We start from the raw sequence: 19,099 nt of genomic DNA on the forward strand, positions 1-19,099 counted from the left end.
GGTCTACTGACTTATGGGCGTCTCCAGGATCAACGAGATATGTATGAAGCATTCCGTGACTGCAGGGCGCTGCCGCCGTTCTCGAAAATTTCTATTTTATGACAAGATCTGCCGGCCGTCTGGTCGTTTAACTGACACAGACTTAATTTTTATTCATGGTTAACCTGGTTACTGGATGCCTACAATCACTGCTTTTACAGCTCCGTCCTCGCGCCATCCCAAGGCATGAAAACCAAGTGTCCCAAAAAGCAAACGGCGAAGCGTACACCGCGAAAACAAGTCTGTTTAATGAACTGTATAAAAAAACTGCATCTCTGGAAACCGTAGTTAGCAGGTCACTTGCTTGCCGGTCAGCAGGAAGCCAGCGCCGCTGACGGTGGGGTTTGTGTGGAACTGTATCTTCATCTCGTCGTCGAGGAACTCGATAGTCCCTGGGTAAGAAGGGGAAGGAAGAAAACGAAGATGAGGTGCCGGGCATACTGTAGCAAGTTGTACTAAAACACGTACAGGATGTTTCAGCGAAGTCGTAAATCTTTAAAAAAAAAACATGAAAGACAATGGCGAGTTGGGGGTTGAATGGGGTGTATGAACCGTATCACTTATTGTGAGGCGCGCTGGAGCGACAGCGTTTGATCGATGTTAACTAGAGGTTGTAAATTTCCTTCCAACTTCTCGTCATCGGTTATCATGATCATGATCATGATCATGGTCATACTCATCAGTTGTGTCACATTTTTAGAATGCCCTTATGTTCAGAATCGGCCCACGAAAGAAGCCAAAGCTAGGAACAGACATACCCGATACGAAAACGTGTTCGCGACTTCCAAAGGAAGGCATTGACGTCAAAAGAGAGAGAGAGAGAAAGAAAACTCCCTATAGTAGAGATAAAGAAGTTATATTTGTCTGACACATTATTTGTGGCGGCGGACACCACAAGTTGTGTTGTCACTTACAACTTTCCAAACTGCAATTCACCAATTAAAATTTTTAATTTCTGTATGGAAAGAATTCCTATACCACAACCATTTTGACTCGTTCGTCTACAAAGTCTACCATGAAGTAACTTGCTGTTTCACATAGTTTTGTCCCGCAGTGCGTAAGGAAGGCTTTCTGAGACAACAATATTTGGTACGCCAGTGCATGTCGGGACAAACCTGCGCACATATGTCATTGCCGGAGCAGGTCGCTTTTTGCGGCCTGTATACTGACTTGGTTCTGTAATAGTACACCCGGCGGCAAAAGTTTAAGGATCACGGGATCTCCGAGCAGCCTGTAGCAGTAGCCAGTAAAACTGTAAACGACAATGTTGTTAGCATATTCTAGTCCAGGTCCGAAATGCAAATTCCAGAGTGCGTTATTAGGTTGCGGAGATATTCAGCTTTTTCTCGGATCTCGTGCCCCGCAATAGTTTGTCGCCGGGTGTACGTTTGCGAGTGCTGTACTCTACTTTGCCTGCTATGGCTAGGAGTGACCTTCACAAAGTCTTGCCTTTCGGGCCTTAAAATGGCCGACAACAGCACGTGTAATGACTGTGGTCGCGAGTAGACCCTTGAACGTCACTGTGGGACGGCTGGAGTGAACAGAGACGATCGCTCCCGGCTGCTCTAGCTAGCGTTGATCACACACCATTGTCAGGGCAAACAGTTTGGAGTGCCGACATCATAAACCGTCGCAGCAGAGGGCGACAAAGGCACTGCTGCAATTATTAAGGACAACAAACCTGCACAAATGGCTTTATAGTCTTCACTGACGTTCATTGCGCTGCACCTGATCATGTGCTGTGATAATGTCCGCTGATCGTGACTGGCTATGATCGTGCGCATATGTGCTCTCTGTACCTTTGTCTACTTTATTTTACTTATCTTTCTACCATCCCCTTCCCAGTTCTCCGGTGACCAAATTTTTCGTTCTGATTAACCTACCTGCCCTTTCTTATCCGTGTTCTTAAGAGCGCAATGTTTGAGATAGGCAGACGCGCAGTGAAATAATCTTATTCGTACTTTTCTTTTTTTCAGGGGATGGTGGCTGCTGTGTTATTGCTACAGGCGGTGTTAGCTAACCTGACATTCAGTGCCGGCAACTTCTCCATCTGGGTGCCGCTGTCCATAACAAAAAGCACGCAGCCAGTCCATTATTTCACAGTCGCGTAAAAACGTGACAACGAGACCTCCTTTCGCACTATGCGTGGTCCTTCCGGAAAAAAAATTACGCGATGGCACACGCATTACCTAATTTTCCTCTATTTCTTCAGAGCCGGGAAAGCAGAACATCGTAATTCACGAAAACAACAGCATCTGGTACTGCTGGACCACGCTCTGCAAATTTTTAAAATACATTTTATGCCCTAAAACCAATATCTAAAAGAAAAACACAAGCCATCTTAAGTAAGCGCAATATACAAAAATATTCTGAGCACCTCAAGATAACCAGAAACAATATGCCGTTGGCATATTGTTGCCAAACATCACTTTGTATTGTATAAAAAAAATATGTCTTTCCTAAATACGTGAGGACACTGTTCATGTGAAGTTTCCTGCATGTTATGATTTGTATCTACTGCTTATTTTCACCGTATATTAAAGAGCATATAGACAGCAACCTCTGGACGAAAAATTCCAAGTTTGTCAAATGCACTGCCTGAAGTTCTGCTTTCACTTTCAACTTATTTTATCTCTCTCTCTCTCTTTATTTACTTTGTCGTAGCGGTTGCATACTTTTTGGCGACTGGCCACGGGCGCCGCTTTCTCATTCCCGTTTTTGGACAGTGGGAAGCGATCCCGCGGGACCCTCGCGTGCGACTCGGTCGAGCACACTCACGTGTGGCTCCGTACGCCTGCTTGCCGCAAAAGCGGAGCGTGCCGAACTGCAGGTAGTCCTTGGAGCAGCCGGGGTCCTGCTCCAGTTCGAAGGCGTCCATCTTGACCTCGAGCGCGCAGACGCGGAAGTCGTGCTTGCGCAGCGTGTAGATGCAGTGTATGCCGCCCGGGTATCCTCCGCGCCGGAAGCCCGGACTCATCAGCTGGAACGTCTCGGCCGTGATCACCTGGTCGCAGTCTGCTGGCAGAGAGGGCATGTTCCGTGTACGGGCACGCAGAGTGTCTAACCGAGTATAATACCGCATGGAGGGAAACCTGTCGCCTGCACGCGGCCGCCATTGCAGCGCTTCATCCAGCGCGATAATGGCGGTTAGTACGTGGATTGGCCAAAACTTTGCCCTCATGGCTTCGAGCAACTTTCTGGGTCGTGATTCTGCAACGATTCTTTTCATTTAACATTCTTATATTGCTGTTCGTTATTGGCTCGGACGCCGCTGTTATCAACGGAATCGGCCACTCGGCGCGACGGATGATAACAAGAATGCAAAATGAAATGAATCGTTACGAAATACGGACCCTGGTTTCTTATTTCAACTATAATCTCTCATCGCATATTCTTTGCGCATGGATCAGTAGCGTCACGTAGGCTCATTTCTACCATCGTACTGTTTCTACTATTGTGCTATTGTGAACCTGGTGCGTCTCAACGCGACCAGGCTCGTCGCTCCCTCCTTACTTTTATAGATGAAATTGACTTGACTTTTCGTTTGTAGCGTATTTTGCTTTGCTTACGAGCGACGAGACTTTGCACATTCTTTTATTTTTTAGTATTCTCTGTAATTAGTGCGGCCTGCGGTGATTTGTTCTGTTCCTATATACTACTGTACGCTATTCTTTGTCATTGTTTGACTTTAGTCTTTGTGATCTACCATCTTGTTCTTTTTTTCCTTTCCTTTCATTCCTCCATTTCTGTGTTTCTGTCTCCCCTTCGTGAGGAGCGGGCAGGCGTTGTTCCTCTTCCGGCAGCAGTTGACAGCCTGCTCCTTCCCTTATTTCTAACTCCGTCAGTTGTATATATGTTTTCAAACTAAATAGTAGCAATAAGCATTACTTGACGGGCCTAATTAGCCGATGTCGAATTAACGGTAGGCTACATTATACTAGCGAATGTTACCTTTGCAGAGAACGTTAACCAGACACAAGCAACGAAATAAACTTATATTGTTTTACGGTTTTTCAGTGCCAAGTATGAAACAACGGTGGGAGTCATTGAAGCTTGCGCTGCGCGCCATAGCATGTGGTTGGGTGAGCACTATAGAGTGTAGGAATGACTGCTGTCACCTTCTCCGGGCAGGGGAGACGCCACGCAGCCGCTGGAGATCTGCTTGACGTCGATGCGGAAACCCGAGCGCTCGTACACGCCGTCCGTGTGCAGCTTCAGCTCGATGGAGTTGCGTCCCCGGGGGAAGTCCACGATGACTGCGCCGGCCGAGTATTGTGACTCACTTGTGGAATGCACTCTACGCGTACTGCACGACTCACAAAACTCGCTTCGAAGCATACCATAACGCGCCTAAGAAATAATATATACTCGCATTCGCGAGTATTCGATCCAAAAATACGTCTGGTCAGCGGAACAGTTCTGACGTAGTCATCGTCATCATCATCACCATACATTTATGTGCAGGACGGAAGGCGCGATCTCCAATTACCCTTGTCTTGCGCTAGCTGATTTCGACTTGCGCCTGCGAATTTCCTAATATCATCACCCCATCTAATTTTCTGCCGTCCTCAACTGCGCTTGCCTTTCCTTGGCACCTATTCTGTAAATCTAATGGTCCACCTGTTATCTGCCCTATGCATTGCATGACCTGCCCAGCGCCATTTTTCTCTCTAAATGTCAACTAGACTATTGGCTCTGAAATTTTAAAATTCGCCTGTGGCAGATAGCATAATTCTTGTCCTTGAGCTGGATCATTCGAAGAGGCGGACATTACTTGCATGAGAAATCAAAACACATATCGAATTAATTAAATATAAATTTAACGCCTCATTTAATTACTTTGCGGCACATATTGCAATTCACAAATTCTAGCCGGTGAGCTTGCAGGACGTATCCACTTAAAATGAATTACCAGGACGAGACCAGTTTCGAGATATTATTTCCCAAAGTGTGGAACGAAATACGTGGACGTTCCAGTTACTGTTTTTCTTCAATTCATAGAAGGCTGTTTTGTTGAAAAAGTATCTGGAACAACAGCGCATCTTTAGGGCAAGTTTGATGGCGCATATCTCCAAACTTGCGTCATTCTTGAAGTTCATTCCAAGTGCATACGCTTTGCAATCTCACCGACTACAATTCGTAAATCGCAATATGTGTCGTAAAGTAATTAATTCAAATATAATTAGTGATTTCTTGTTAATTAGTTGAATATGTGTTTTGATTTCTCGCGCAAGTAATGTTTGCCTCTCAGAATATTACATCTGAAGGACTAGAATAATGTTATTTGCAACAGGCTATCTTTAAAATTTCCATGAAACTTAAAAATGATCACCCTCTTAGCATGCTTATTATGAACTGGGAAAACAATACATACATATAATCAAGGTGGTTTTCCTACAGACTTGTTGTGGCTGAAATTTCCAATTTCCTTCAGGTAAACATAGGTGGGAGCTATACGAATGCGGCCCACTAGGAGGTCAGTTATTGCACAGCTGTACTCGAGAATAGCAGCTCACCCGGCGGCCGTATAGCTTTTCTGCGAGCGTAAAGTACTCACTGGTCTGCCCGTCGCGGCGGCCGCAGTAGCGGGTGCCCTGGATTTCCAAGTAGTCAGAAGGGCAGCGTCCGCTCCTCTGGACGCCCACGTCGAATCGGCCGAAGGTGAGTTGCGCGCGGCACACGCTCGGACTGGCACGGTGGATCCAGTAGCGGCAGTCCAAGTTGGCCGGGTACGCGAACGGGTGGCGCGGGCTCTCCAGCACGCCGCCGTCGTAGTGCAGCCGGCCGCAGGTCGACGGCTGAGCCGGCGACGAAGAGCCGTCGCCAGGACGTCCGACGGCCGGCCCTGCGTCCGTGAACGATTGGTCCGCGTTTCCGGGCGCTCGCTTCATGTTTGACGACTGAACCGACTGAACCGACAGTGAAACGGACGCGGTTCTGGAGGTGAAAACTGACGCGCGACCTGGTGGCACCAAAATTTTTTTCCCACCTCTGTCGTCACGAGGTGCTCTGTGCCCAGCATAACCAACAAGCGGAGTTCGTACGGTGAAAGTGCTCGTTCTGTGCTTGTGCGTGAACTTGTCGTGGCGCACGTGCAGATTCATGAGCACGCCATCGCTTGTGGATTTGAGCTAGGCAGTACGTCATTGCAAGTCTTGACATCATATTGTCCTTGTTCCGTGTACTTTTGGTTCAGCCCGTACTCCCTCCTTAATAAAATTGAAATTTTGCGTTGGCGAGAACTTGACACATTTGGCAACCACGGATTCCGCCGCGTACTACGAGCGTTATTTCTGTCGTCCTGCACTTTGACTCGGGAGCTGATCTACTTTTCACCGCTGGAGGTAGTCAGAACGGCTTTTAGTAACGCTGGAAGCTCCCGAAGATCGGTTATTATCATGAGGGTAAGACACCGGAACACTGCGGGGAAACAGTGAACAAGTTCCTGATTGCGGAAAAAAAAAATTCGCGTTTGTAACGGTCGTAACACTTGCACGTGGCCAGGCACGCGATGACCCCTGAAATACAAAGTGCAACGTGACCGTTTATATCGCATGGGTTAAAGATATTCTGTTATCGTCATGTAACACAACGTTCAACCTTAAAATAAATCCCCAGGCCTTCTTAATAAGCTTCGGTCGAAAATGGCAGCACGACAAAAAAAAAAAAAAATAACCAGAGAAAGTGATGTGCGATGTCCACCATTCGGAGCTCATGAGTCCAAATGCAGGATAGTCGAGACTCCAGTCATACCAAAATCAGCGAGAATGCTTCAGTGGTCACGCCGGTGCATTTCATCCTAATGGAGAAAAACTGGACACAAGTAAATGCCAGCGTCTAAAGACGCGCGAGATAGGACTGAGCGCATCATTATGCACATTCTGCCTGATCCATTGGGATCTAAAAAAAATTCGCTCTCTACAATGCGCCCCTATAAAGTCATAATTAATGCAGGACTCTCCTTGGTGGACCTGAAAAGCAGCGCACCCGAACGAGCAGGGGCGACTTATTGCGCCCGCGAAAGTATTTGGTTATTTTGTGTTGTTTGTCTTCCTCTTAGATTACAACGCACCACAATTTTTTTTCCACTTCAGTCGTCACGTGGTGCTCTGTGGCCAACATAATCAACACACGAAGCTCGGACGGAAAAAGTGCGGACGCGTCTTTGCGAACTGAGCACCGCCAGCAGCAAACGACCTGTGAACAACGTGCGACTCTGTTAGCTTCGGTAGCGTAAACACTAACAGGTGGGGTACACAGGGAAGGCACATTAGACAAATAAAACTGTGACAAAGGTTCTTAGAATTTTTTTGCTGTTCTAAGGAAAACATAGAAACAGGAAGATCTAAGAAAGGGGGAGAGAAAGCTTAGCGCTTAGCCTCACCGAGCGGTGCCCGTGTACAGCCGATGTCGCTCTGCGTCACCTTGATCTCAAATCCCTTGCGGGTAGTGGTCAGGTCGGATGTAAACACCAGCCGCAACTCGTCCGCCTCGCGCGGGAAGTAGAGAACTGTGGTGGAACGCGATTAGTTAAGCATACGAATGCAAAAAAGGAAGCTTATAATACGTGCAGTCCCTATTGAAGAATCTCGTAAGCCCCATAACTCTCACATCCAATAATTCCTTGTGATATAGGGGAACATATGGATTTTTATGTGGGATCCGCATATGCTATGGGATTGTTGGATATGGGGGTTACGTTGCATATAGTTTATTTTCGATAGGGATATCTTTTGCAAATGTTATATGAGCAACGCCAGGCTGTTGAGCTTTTCAAGTTTATCTGTAGGAAGGAGCCAGCTAGTTTAATGTTAACTGGAAAGGTGCTGGCCCTGAGCTGTATCCGGCACGTCCACGGAGTTCCGCCATTCATTTTTAGCCACCCGGCTCCTTTATAAAGAATTCCTTGTTTTTTATTTTCTGTTCTGTACAACATGCATCGGCATAATGAAGCAGTCTTTCTGCTTTTATATAGTATAAAAACCCGCGATAGGTATTAGAGGTCGCACCACAGTTGCCGAATAGGAGAGTTTTCTTGTACGGCGGTTTCATATCTCTCGGGACACCTGTATCGTCGAGAGCTTACGTTTGTGTTTTCATAGATGTGTAGTTACTATTTCGCATTTCAACTCCATGCAAGTCGTGCCTCTTTCTGCGATCGCAAAGGTTGACGAAAATCGCGCTTTGGTTCTTGGCTTTTTCTCGCACACTAGAATTTTCATTTTCCTAACAACGTTGTTGTTGCTGTTATGGTGTATATTTACAGTAGCGACTTACAGTTGGCTTTATTCGGACCTTTTCTCGGCCCAAAATTTGCATCGCCATTCAAATTAAGAGTGGATTCCTGTTGCGGTTAAACGAGCAAGCGGAATCAAGCAAACAAGCATGGTTGGCGCAAGCGCAACTTTCTTTTAGGTCTCCCAACTTCCGTATTACTCATTTCGTTCAGAAATGGCGGTGCGCGCCTCAGAACGAGGAACGTGTTAAGCAGTATACGCATGATGCGATTTCACGTGCGAACTGACGTGCGATCTATCGTACAAACTACCGCACCCAACAATTTTCTAACGTGGTACATCAGTCAGAGCAGTCATCTCGCCGAGCGGCTTAACGGACGCCACATCGTGTCACGTTGAGGGCGCGGGCGTGACCGCGGCGCAGGACGGAGACTCGCCTCGTGACGTGGACGACCGGAAGCCGCATAGTCGCTCGCCAGTGCTCTCGATGAGCAGGGAGTCGGCGACGCAGTCCGGGGCGTCCTCGACGTCGAAGTCGACCAGGTCTAGCCGCAGCTGACACACGCTGGGCCGCGACCGCCGCAGTCGGTACACGCAGCGCACCCCGCCCGGGTAGTCGCCCGGGAACGACGGCGAGCGCACGATCTCCACGTCCCGGGACACGGTCCGGTCGCAGCTGCCCGGCGACGACGGTGGGGCTGCGTGCGCCGCCGCCGCGCTGCATGCAGTGCTCGCCACGGCACGTCCGCCAGCTGCGCTCGCTTCGCGAGGGCTACAGTCGCGACCTTTAACCGTACCAGTCTGCGCTTCAGATTTCGACCACATTGTTGGTGAGCGACCGACGAACCTCTGGCAGCACATTCGTAACGATTTAGAAGAGCTCCATTATATAAGTCAGTATGGCGCATCCCTTGCTTCAAGCCTGCGCGGGAAGCACCTTGACACGGGAACTTGTGCTCGAATTATTGCCGGATTCGTTTTCGCTGCAAGACATTGCACCAAGGGATTTGTGGGCGCGTTCCTTCTGGCCACAATATGGAAAAAAGTGGATTTTGGGAGCTATGAGGTATTGGTGAACGTCACGAGCAATGAACTGACGGGTACCTGTCGCAGTAATCGTCTCCATTTTGCAGCGCCTGCCAATATGTCTGCCGCAAGTGGCATAAAAATTGGGAAAGCTCCAAATTCTGGAAAAATTGGCGTGTCCTTTTTCGGAACGTGGCTATATATGCGGGGCGTTTCGCAGCTGGTACGGTTGAAGATACGTGGACCGTGGCGCGGCATCTAATACACACCGCGGTTACGGCACAATATCACAGGCACAAATCGCGCGCGCTGTTTCGCTTGCTCAGATCATGGAGAGCGGTGGGCATTCCTGTGGCTGAGCGAAATGCCTAAAGGAAATGCCTGCACTCCGCTTTAAGGTCCTCAGTAACATATTTTTCGTGCACTCTAAAGAACCCCACGGTGTCGAAAGTGAATCCGCATACAGCATTTTTCGTACTGGGCTCACGACGCTTTCTGCGCTGCCGTGCTCGTGTTCACAAGGGCAGTGATAGGGCATATAGCGTCCCATTATGACGCTACAGTGATGATTCGTATACGCACCCCTGATGAGCCTGGACGTCTGTGAAGGCGAGCGTCATTCGCTGTCAACATCGCTTGCCAGCTTTGCGGCCTGTAGAAGGTCAGTCGTATGCTCCCGACCTGTGGCGCGTTGCACTCGCGACAACTGAAGAAGTGGTCGCCACATTTTTGTTATTCTAGCATTCTTTTTTGGGTCTAAAACAATGTTTTCAATTGAGCACTCATATAGCACAATTCTGTTATTTGTCAGATATCTCATTCAGACAGAAATTCCCGTTGAAAATTTATGATAAGCCATAGCATAGGCGTCTATGACAAAATGGTGCGCATGAAACTAGGATGTCAAAGCTGTATCCAAGCACTGAACTTATTCTGTCGTCACCTGTAACGTTAAAGAGAGCATTCTATTTAAAGGGTATCCGTTGCAACTAAAACGTTGTAAATACTTGTACAGAACAAGACTTATGAGCTGAATATACGCATACAATGATTCGCAATTGTGGCAGTAAGGCAGGAACAGCTAGCAGTATTCATTCTACGGCACTGCCAGCTGCCGTACATTGCGCAGGACGTTGTTTTTGAGAATTAAATACATTTATGAGAAAAAGCGACGTCGTATACATTCCTTCGCAGCCAATTCTGTCATCCTTTAGATATTGTGCTGGTTTTTGCACGTAAATGTTGCGAACAAAAGCAGGCTGTTTGTGCGCCATCATTTGCGTTTGCCATTCGTGATAGACCTGAGGCGAGCGACGAAAGGCAGACACGAGCTCAAAGCTTTCGCAAATAACATTCTCAGGCGATATAGGCAAGAAGTCCAGTTATGCTGGCAAAGTCATAGAAAATACACTGCGTTGAAATCTTATCCGGCACTCTGACAGGCGTGATCCCATGCAAACATGATATTCTACAAATTTCTACGAATTTAATGGCTTGCAGAAGTGAAAAAATTTGAATGACCTTTTTACTTTGCTTGGTATAGTGCTTTTACTTGCACTCTGTTGTCATTTACGGTCCACACACACACACACACACACACACACACACACACACACACACACACACACACACACACACACACACACACACACACACACACACACACACACACACACACACACACACACGCACGCACACACACACACACACACACACACACACACACGCGCGCGCGCGCGCACACACACGCACGCACACACACACACACGCACACACACACACACACACGCGCACACACACGCACACACACACACACACACACACAAACGCGCGCGCGCGCACACACACGCGCACACACACGCGCACACACACGCGCACACACACGCGCACACACACGCGCACACACACGCACGCACGCACACGCACGCGCACGCACACGCACGCACACGCACGCACACGCACACGCACGCACACGCACACACGCGCACACGCACACACACAATGAGGCAAACCAAGAAGGGCGACATGCTCCGTTATATTATGTATTGGGGGAGCAATCACTTTCCCGGTTCGCTCTCTCATACTTGGCTAAAGAAATGTGACACCTGCAAAGCATTAGGTGCGTGCGCTGTGCATGTGTGCGCTGTGCACACGTTTTATATACATTGAGTGACTGTTGAATTAAAGCAGCTGCACTTAACTGTTACAATTAGTGTGAAATACGGGTGAGCGATCGACATTACCACGCAGCGGCAGAGTTTACAGGTGAACTCGGTGCGTTGGACGCCGTATTCAATAGTCTTTTTTTAAGCGCTAGTGCAGTGTCCCCTTATGCGAATAACCACCAAATAGTCCAGCTTTCTGCCTTAAAAAGCACAATGTTGTCGTCATTGTACAAGTCACCTATAGCTGTCGAGCGGTAAGTGCCACCGTGGTGTTTCAAGTAATGTGCGGCGGTGCACCTGTGACCGGATTTAGAGACATTCTTTAACGAGTGCTGGAGATGTTTGCCTGGACGTACGTCTAGCATGCTACTTCAGATGAGATTAGAGATGCATGACATGACCCACTCATACACAAAGCACAACATGCACAAGTAAGAAGCACAAGCAGACACAGTAACAAGAATCCAGAGCGCTTGGTTCAAGGCAGTTTGCCGGAGGTGGAAATGCAGCTTCGTTGTGCGCAGAGCAGCAGCGGCGCTGTTCCAAGGTCCAAGAATATGGTTGGACTCCCGAAGAGCCACCAAGTAAATATAAAGCAGATTTTAGGACCACTCATGAGGACGCAAAGCGCGTGCCGACTCACGTTTCTTTTCTTCTTACTGCTTTCTCAGACTGTAAATGAAATTGATAACCCGCTGCGGTTGCTTAGTGGCTATGGCGTTGGGCCGCTAAGCACGAGGTCGCAGGATCGCATTTCGATGGGGACGCAATGTGAAAACACTCGTGTACCTAAATTCAGGTGCCCGTTAAAGAACCTCAGGTGGTCCAAATCTCCGGAGTCCCCCACTGCGGCATGCCTCATAATCAGATCGTGCTTTTTTTTTTTTGCACGTGAAACCCCATAATTTAACTTTGAATTTAAACGAAATTCATAATTGCTACAGTGCAGAAGACGAAGGAAAGAGAGGAAACGCATGGTCCTATCGTTTCGTATCTCTCTTTCGTCTTCGTCTTTTGTGCTGTAGCAATTGTGAATCGATATCAACTAACCCAATTCACCGTCATCGTTAACAAGATGTTTACGCTTTGAAGTGGCTAACGCATTTAGCCGGAACCACGATTGTTTGACGCTGGCGTAGCTGCGGAGACGATGATTGTTTTCCCCCAGGCATGGCAAAAAGCTTGTCTTCCTGAGAACCCTGCTAAGGTCAAGGTAGAACAATATCTCACGTCTTTGCGCGCTTGCTCCATTTTCGCGTAGTGGTTTCATTTGTAGCTAGAGATACGCGAACAGCAAGGTATCACTGCAATTTCAAACACCGACAAGAACGACTCACGTTTGCCCTCCGAATTATATGCACTCACGTTCTGCCACTGGGTTGAGACACGAATTCTGCAGTTGGCGGATTTCGATCTCGAAGCCCGAGTCCGTCCGGAATCCGTCCGTGGTGAAGTACAAGTTCACAGAGTCCTGGTTGAAGTCGTACGTTCCTGTGCAAAACATCGTATCTCACCTCGCATACACAGATATATTTCATAAACTATGACAGTAAACACTGATCGCATTACAGCAGTCACAGAGCACAAGTACCTCGGTCTAACACTAACGACCTTAGATGGGACTCTCATGTTAATCATATTACTTCAACGGCCCTAAGTTGACTTTCCTTTCTGAAGCGGCGCCGACATCCAGCTCCACGTGAAACTAAATTACTAACTTATAATGCACTTGTCAGATCAACACTAGAATAAGCTATCTCAGCTTGGTTTTCGTCGACTAACAAATTAATTAACATGCTAGAGGCAGTACAAGGAAAATCAATTAGGTTCATCTTCAATCAATATCGACTTACAGACTCTTCAAGTCCTGTACTAAAAACTGCCGGAATACTCACAATCCAGAATCGAGTCACACTCTCATGGTTGAATTTACTGCACCAGTTAATTCATAACAAATTAAACGTTAATAGTTCCAAATACGTTACCATTGCGAACACCAGAATAATATGACTTAAGCATTCGTACACCCTGCAGGAATATCGTTTTAAAATTGACTGTTTTAAATACCCTTTTTTGCCGCTAGCCATAAGGCAGTGGAATGGTTTACTGTCCACCATCACCAATAGCTTGTTGCTTACACAATTTGCGTTACTTATTCAAAATTATTTACCAGGTTCTAAATTATGAAACATAACTGTTGCGCACCTTCTTCTCTTTAAGTTAGTGCATTGAACTGCTAACCTGCTTTGCAACGTTTTTGTATACACTGCTAGAATGTCTAGAAATGCGTATTTAACCCCTCTTTATGTTTGTCACTTTGATGTTGGTAGTTATTATGTTTGTTATTCAAATTCTTTATTTCTATTTTTGTACATTTCTACTATGACTTCATTATGTTTATTTTTTGACCTAGTGTCCTTCCTGCAATTATCCCTTATGGTATTGGCTGTATGTTCTAAATAAATAAATATACCCATACATGCTGCTCAGCCTAGCGCTATAGTAGATGGCCACATTTCTATGTCATCGCTGTATTATTGTCATTATTATGCGATATTCAATCACGCATACAATGGACAGAGAGGGAAATAAGGAGGAAGCAGGTTGGAAATTGCCACCGAGAGGGGCACAACGCCTGACTACTTTTTTAGGAAGGAGGGGGTAGAAACAGAAGTAGATGATACGAAGAAGGGAAGTAAAAAGGAAAGAAACAGCAAGAGGGGGGACAGGCCACAACGACTAAAATAAGGTTAACGACAAATGATAGAGTGTGCCAGTAGGAATAGAACGTATACGCAGGAACAGAAAATGAAAGGACATGCAGGTCGCACTAATTACAAGATAATGTAACGGTAACGGTAACGGTAGTGCAACCAGATAATGCACACTTTTCAGCCGCGTCAAAACCACGATCCGTTCAGGCTTTCTGAATTCCTTTCGTTAAGCGCGCCTTTGTTACTGTAGCTTCGGAAACGCTACAAAGGTTAAAATGCGATGCCAATTCGCAGCAGCCAGAGCGACTTGTATGCCATGCTGCACAGGCTGTTTCAGTTCAAGCATCTCGAGATGCACCAGGGACGGAATTCCCAAAGTGTTTCTTCTGTAAGAGCCGCCTGCCGTTGGCCTGCCGCTTTCGCTAGTAATGTGCTCAACTCTAGAATTGACTGGCACCTCCTCTATAGCGAACGGTCCTGACGTGAAAAGGTTTTTCGTGAATAGCATGGGCTCGGAGTGGCAGGTACTATAAAGCTACAGGAAAACACTAACAAGTCAGCCAAATAACGAAAACTCGCCAATCATCGTTAACTGGCTTAGTATAGTCGGTCGATATTGGACTTGTAGCAGCGAGCGTGCTTAAGAACCGCCTTGAAGATTTAAAAAAAAAAAAACGGGATACTAGGTGTGTCTCAATTACGTAAGATTCATCGTACAAGTAGAATCTTGAACTGAGTGGATAAAACACGCAGTATTCGCTTTCGTTGTTGAATACGTCATTACAAACAACCAACCGAAGGCCTGCATGGTGTTATCGGATACGACGCGGGAAGGCCGATGCTTCCATCGCGAAAACTGTGGCTTGAAAAAAATAAAAAAGGTTGTCGCTCTAAGCGTTGCTCACAAGCCCCACTGAAAAGCACATGGGCTTCCGGTCTTCCTGCGCTTGATGTCACGGTTCAAAGTGTGCAGGCCTCCTGTATTTAACACTGGTGGATAATTCTTCCAATTTATATAGAAAAATCGAGCAGAGCTTCTCCCGTTAAACGACATTACATCCAATGGAGTCACCTTGTCTGAACAACGACACTTGGTCCGCGCAAACACGCTAAAGGCGGAACTGATCATGAGTCGTCGTTCCACACTAGATGCACTTTATAGTTGGTGTTCAATAACGAGAGTTAGTATGTCGCATAAATTCGGATCTGTTGCTTTGGTTACACTTAATGATTTGTGCAACTGAACAATGAAGGCGTTGCGAAACATCGTTCTTTATGATATGTAACTGTCAATCACTTAAGCATATCCTAAAACGGCGAGAAAAATCACAATGTTGTATACAGCGTCGTTTATACTTAGAGGAAACATCTCATTAATATTCAAGCGCTCGTGGCAGCTCAATGTTTGTGTGAACAGCCTGCAGGTGAACGTTTCATTAATATACATTATCGTTAGTTGTCCCAACGTCTGCCCGAGTTGCTTTAACAGCGCTGATGTGTTTAACAACAACAACAACAACAGCAACAACAACAGCAACAACAACAACGACATTCGGGATTAACTGTCACTGTCAGCTGCCTTCGCCATGCCTGCGCGGGCAGATTCTGTTCATATCTGTTTTTCTCATAATTTTTTTTACCATTTACCCTTCGCCATGGGCAGAGTAACCAACCGGACAGGTCAACAGGTTAGCGTCTGGTTAATTTCTCTGCCCGTAATCTCTTACTTTCCCTCTTTCTCTCTCTTTCGTCGTTAAGCGCCATATTCGTGGTCAATTTGTTCCCCATCAATTTAAAAGAAATGTTTAAGTCATATAGTATATCGGATTGAATAGCAGTGACGTGTTCCGATTTATAGTACATGGCCATGTTCAGTGCGGTCCACTGTTACAGGAAACACATGAATTCAGAGCGTGTGCAAAGCTTTCCCTGTGGCAAGTGTACAATCGTCCGGCTTTATACAGCAGATGCCTTGCGGTTGATACACCGCTAGCACCTTTCTGGACCTGTATGCAGTGCATCGACATATCTTCAGCCGGTACTTGTAGCTATACAGCGCCAGGAAATTGAGAGCCGCACATTGGGGTGCCCCCTTCAATAGTGGACCGCACGGTTCTTCCCTAGAACAGTCATATGCTCAAGCAAAGTCAAGTGCGTAACATAATGCCAAAATGCAACAGTTACGAGAAAAATTCTGCATGTACTCCACCGAGAACATGTTATGATGACTTGCCTACTTATAGCCGTAAGAAGAGCAATGGCCCCACTGCTCTTCTTGTTGTACATAAATGATGTCACTAATCACATTAACTTAAACATTCGACTATTTGCAGATGACTGTGCACTGTGCGACACAATTAAAGACCCGTGATGACCAAATAAAACTTAATAATTCTCTGAACATAATAGCTCAGTGGTGCACAGATTGGAAAATTGTATTAAACGCGGAGTTTATGTGAACACAACAAACAAGATCTCTACCCTCTTCTTTCCTTACAGCATTAATTGTCTCATATTACGCAATGGTTTACATTATAAATACTTGGGTGCCTTGATAAGCTGTGACTTTGGCTGGAACGCGCGTGTACAAGAAATATATAAAAAGACATGGAATAAATCGTTCTTAAACGTTCGCTTACCAGTTCTACGTATGAAACACGACTTCTCCCTTACACCAGTCTCATCCGACCAATATTGGAATATGTTAGTGTTGTGTGGTTTCCATACACTAAAAACAATATTCATACACTTGAAAGGGTACAAAGGAAAGCCGTGCGGTTTACTTTCAATCGTTACAGGCGTATACAGATTCCCCAACCGAACTGCTGAAATTCGCTGGCCTCGCAACTTTGTCTAGCCGAGCCAAAGTGCACAGGTTGGAATTCTTGCATTTATTGCTACACGATAGCTTCAAGCCAAATCCCAGCTCATTCACTCGGTACAACTCTTGCAGACAAACGTGCCACAAGTTCACCGTATAAGAATTTTGCTGCACTAATAACGTATTTCGCTTCTGTCTTTTCCCACAAGCAGTTCGAGACTGGAATTCCTTGGATGAACTTATTGTTGTTCAGCTCACGATAGAATTCTTTACTGAACTCGTGAGATAAGCCGTTTGCCACAAGTATATATCGTGTTGCTGACTGACTTTTTTTTATCTCGCTGTTTTTCTAGTCTGCTTGTCCGCATTAATAGTTTGTGCAAAAAAAAATTTCTCTTTGTTTTGCCTGGATTTTTTTTTCTATTGTGCGTATAGTCTATGGTTAGCATCATTTTCCTGTGCAGTATTTTAAAATAAAATGAATAATTAAAATAAATATACCGGACCTTCCCCCTCTAACAGCGTAGGAAGTTCTGGAGGACCGGTTGTGTCGACGGGCCACAGCACTCAGGCTAAACGTATGCACGTAAGAGTGGGCGTTTTGGGAGAGGCGTACTCACGGCTGCCAGCGTAGCGTCCGCAGATCCTACTCCTGTCGGGCATCTCGAGGTAGTCCTTCCTGCAGCCGAAGCTGTTCTCGAGGCTGAAGCGCCTGAAAAGCACCTGAAGCCGGCACACGTTGCGGTTGAGCCGAAGCGCCGTGTAGCGGCAGCGCAGGTTGGCCGGGTAGCCGCGTGGGTAGCCGGGAGAGCGGACCAGGGACGACACTGCCGCCAGCCTCTGGTCGCACACGCCTGCCACAGGGAGCCAGCTCAAGGTTGGCAACAGTGGCGTTTTCTTCGGTGCCCGACAGCGCAGGGCCCGTATTCACAAAAATGCTGTTGCGCAAGTGCGCGCCGCGATTGCCGCGTCGATCGCCTCGTTATCACGTCGGTCGTAACCACGATTGGTGGGCGCCCGAACGCTGGCCAATCGCAAAGCGCTCTTACGTATTAGTGAATACGGGCCCAGAAGTTGAAACGCGACACATAGAAATACCTCGTATACCGATATGTTGACAGCGGCCCACGACTTGTAAAATAAATAAATAAATAAATAAATAAATAAATAAATAAATAAATAAATAAGTTATAAGTAAAATATTTATTTAATCTCGCTCATTTTATCGTATTTTATTGAGCAAATAAATAAGATATAATAAAATAATAATATTAAATAAAAAGAGGCGATTAGAGGATAGACCGAGGGATGCACGACGTGCCCCAGTTTTCCCTTTCTCTTTTTTTTTCGCGTTTAGCTACGGAAAGTCTCGTGCGAGGGCTGCTGAAAACGTGTGAGACCGTTGGCGGCGAAAAGAATATCACACCGTCTTGGATCGTGACGTTCCCATTCACTTTCGTTTGGGCTACCTGTGACGCGTAGCCTCGAGGTTCTTTCGCTGCTCAAACATATGTAAAATTTCCTTGAAACGGCTTCCAGAGCTGTCGTCCGGTTTCGGCCAGTTTCTTTCTCTGCTTTCAAAGCCTTCAATGTAGATGGTCATACGAGGAGAGAACCAAGAACGTGCCGAAACACAGACATTCCTAAGTCGCTGGAGTTTATGTTTGATGATTGATATAGCCGGACCTGCAGTGGCCTATTTTTTCACGATCTCATCATTTAATAAACAACAACAACATAAACTAGCCATCAAAGAACACGCTGTAATCTTTAAAAACGGTAAAGTGATCAGCAGCAAGAAATAAATATGGTAGAGTGCGATGCGGCTGCTATTGACAAAGCGAAGTGGCGAAGCGCCTTTTTAGAGGAGCTAAATCGCAACGACAGGAAGAGCTTCTGAAAATGAATCTCTAGGGATTGATGGTCTGAACAGCGCGCGTTTATGATGCACAATGCTAGAGTAATAGAAAGAAAAGAAAAGGAATAGCTCGTCTTAGTGGATTCAAGGCGTCATCGGTACGTATACGTATATCGCTGCTATATGCCTGCCGTCATTTCAAACTGTGTCGAGCTCGTCGTACATTGTTTTACAGGCTT

The 19,099-nt window shown here is 46.4% G+C and overlaps 1 protein-coding gene across 4 annotated transcripts in view; it reads right to left on the reverse strand.

Annotated features, from left to right (window-relative positions):
• Positions 1 to 263: 263 nt before the first annotated feature.
• LOC142582829 (cubilin-like) overlaps positions 264 to 19,099 on the reverse strand; it is a 45,764-nt gene continuing 26,928 nt past the window's right edge. For all 4 annotated transcript variants that reach the window (XM_075692897.1, XM_075692892.1, XM_075692907.1 and 1 more), the window contains 8 exons: positions 17,623 to 17,856; positions 12,833 to 12,958; positions 8,714 to 8,974; positions 7,424 to 7,549; positions 5,597 to 5,884; positions 4,158 to 4,295; positions 2,818 to 3,054; positions 264 to 431 (listed from right to left, as the gene is read on the reverse strand). In XM_075692897.1, coding sequence (XP_075549012.1) covers positions 328 to 431; positions 2,818 to 3,054; positions 4,158 to 4,295; positions 5,597 to 5,884; positions 7,424 to 7,549; positions 8,714 to 8,974; positions 12,833 to 12,958; positions 17,623 to 17,856 — 1,514 coding nt within the window. In that variant the 3' untranslated portion in view covers positions 264 to 327. The remainder of the gene's footprint in view (positions 432 to 2,817; positions 3,055 to 4,157; positions 4,296 to 5,596; positions 5,885 to 7,423; positions 7,550 to 8,713; positions 8,975 to 12,832; positions 12,959 to 17,622; positions 17,857 to 19,099) is intronic.

The sequence above is a fragment of the Dermacentor variabilis genome, chromosome 1, assembly GCF_050947875.1.
Source record: "Dermacentor variabilis isolate Ectoservices chromosome 1, ASM5094787v1, whole genome shotgun sequence".
Classification (NCBI taxonomy): Eukaryota; Metazoa; Arthropoda; class Arachnida; order Ixodida; family Ixodidae; genus Dermacentor; species Dermacentor variabilis.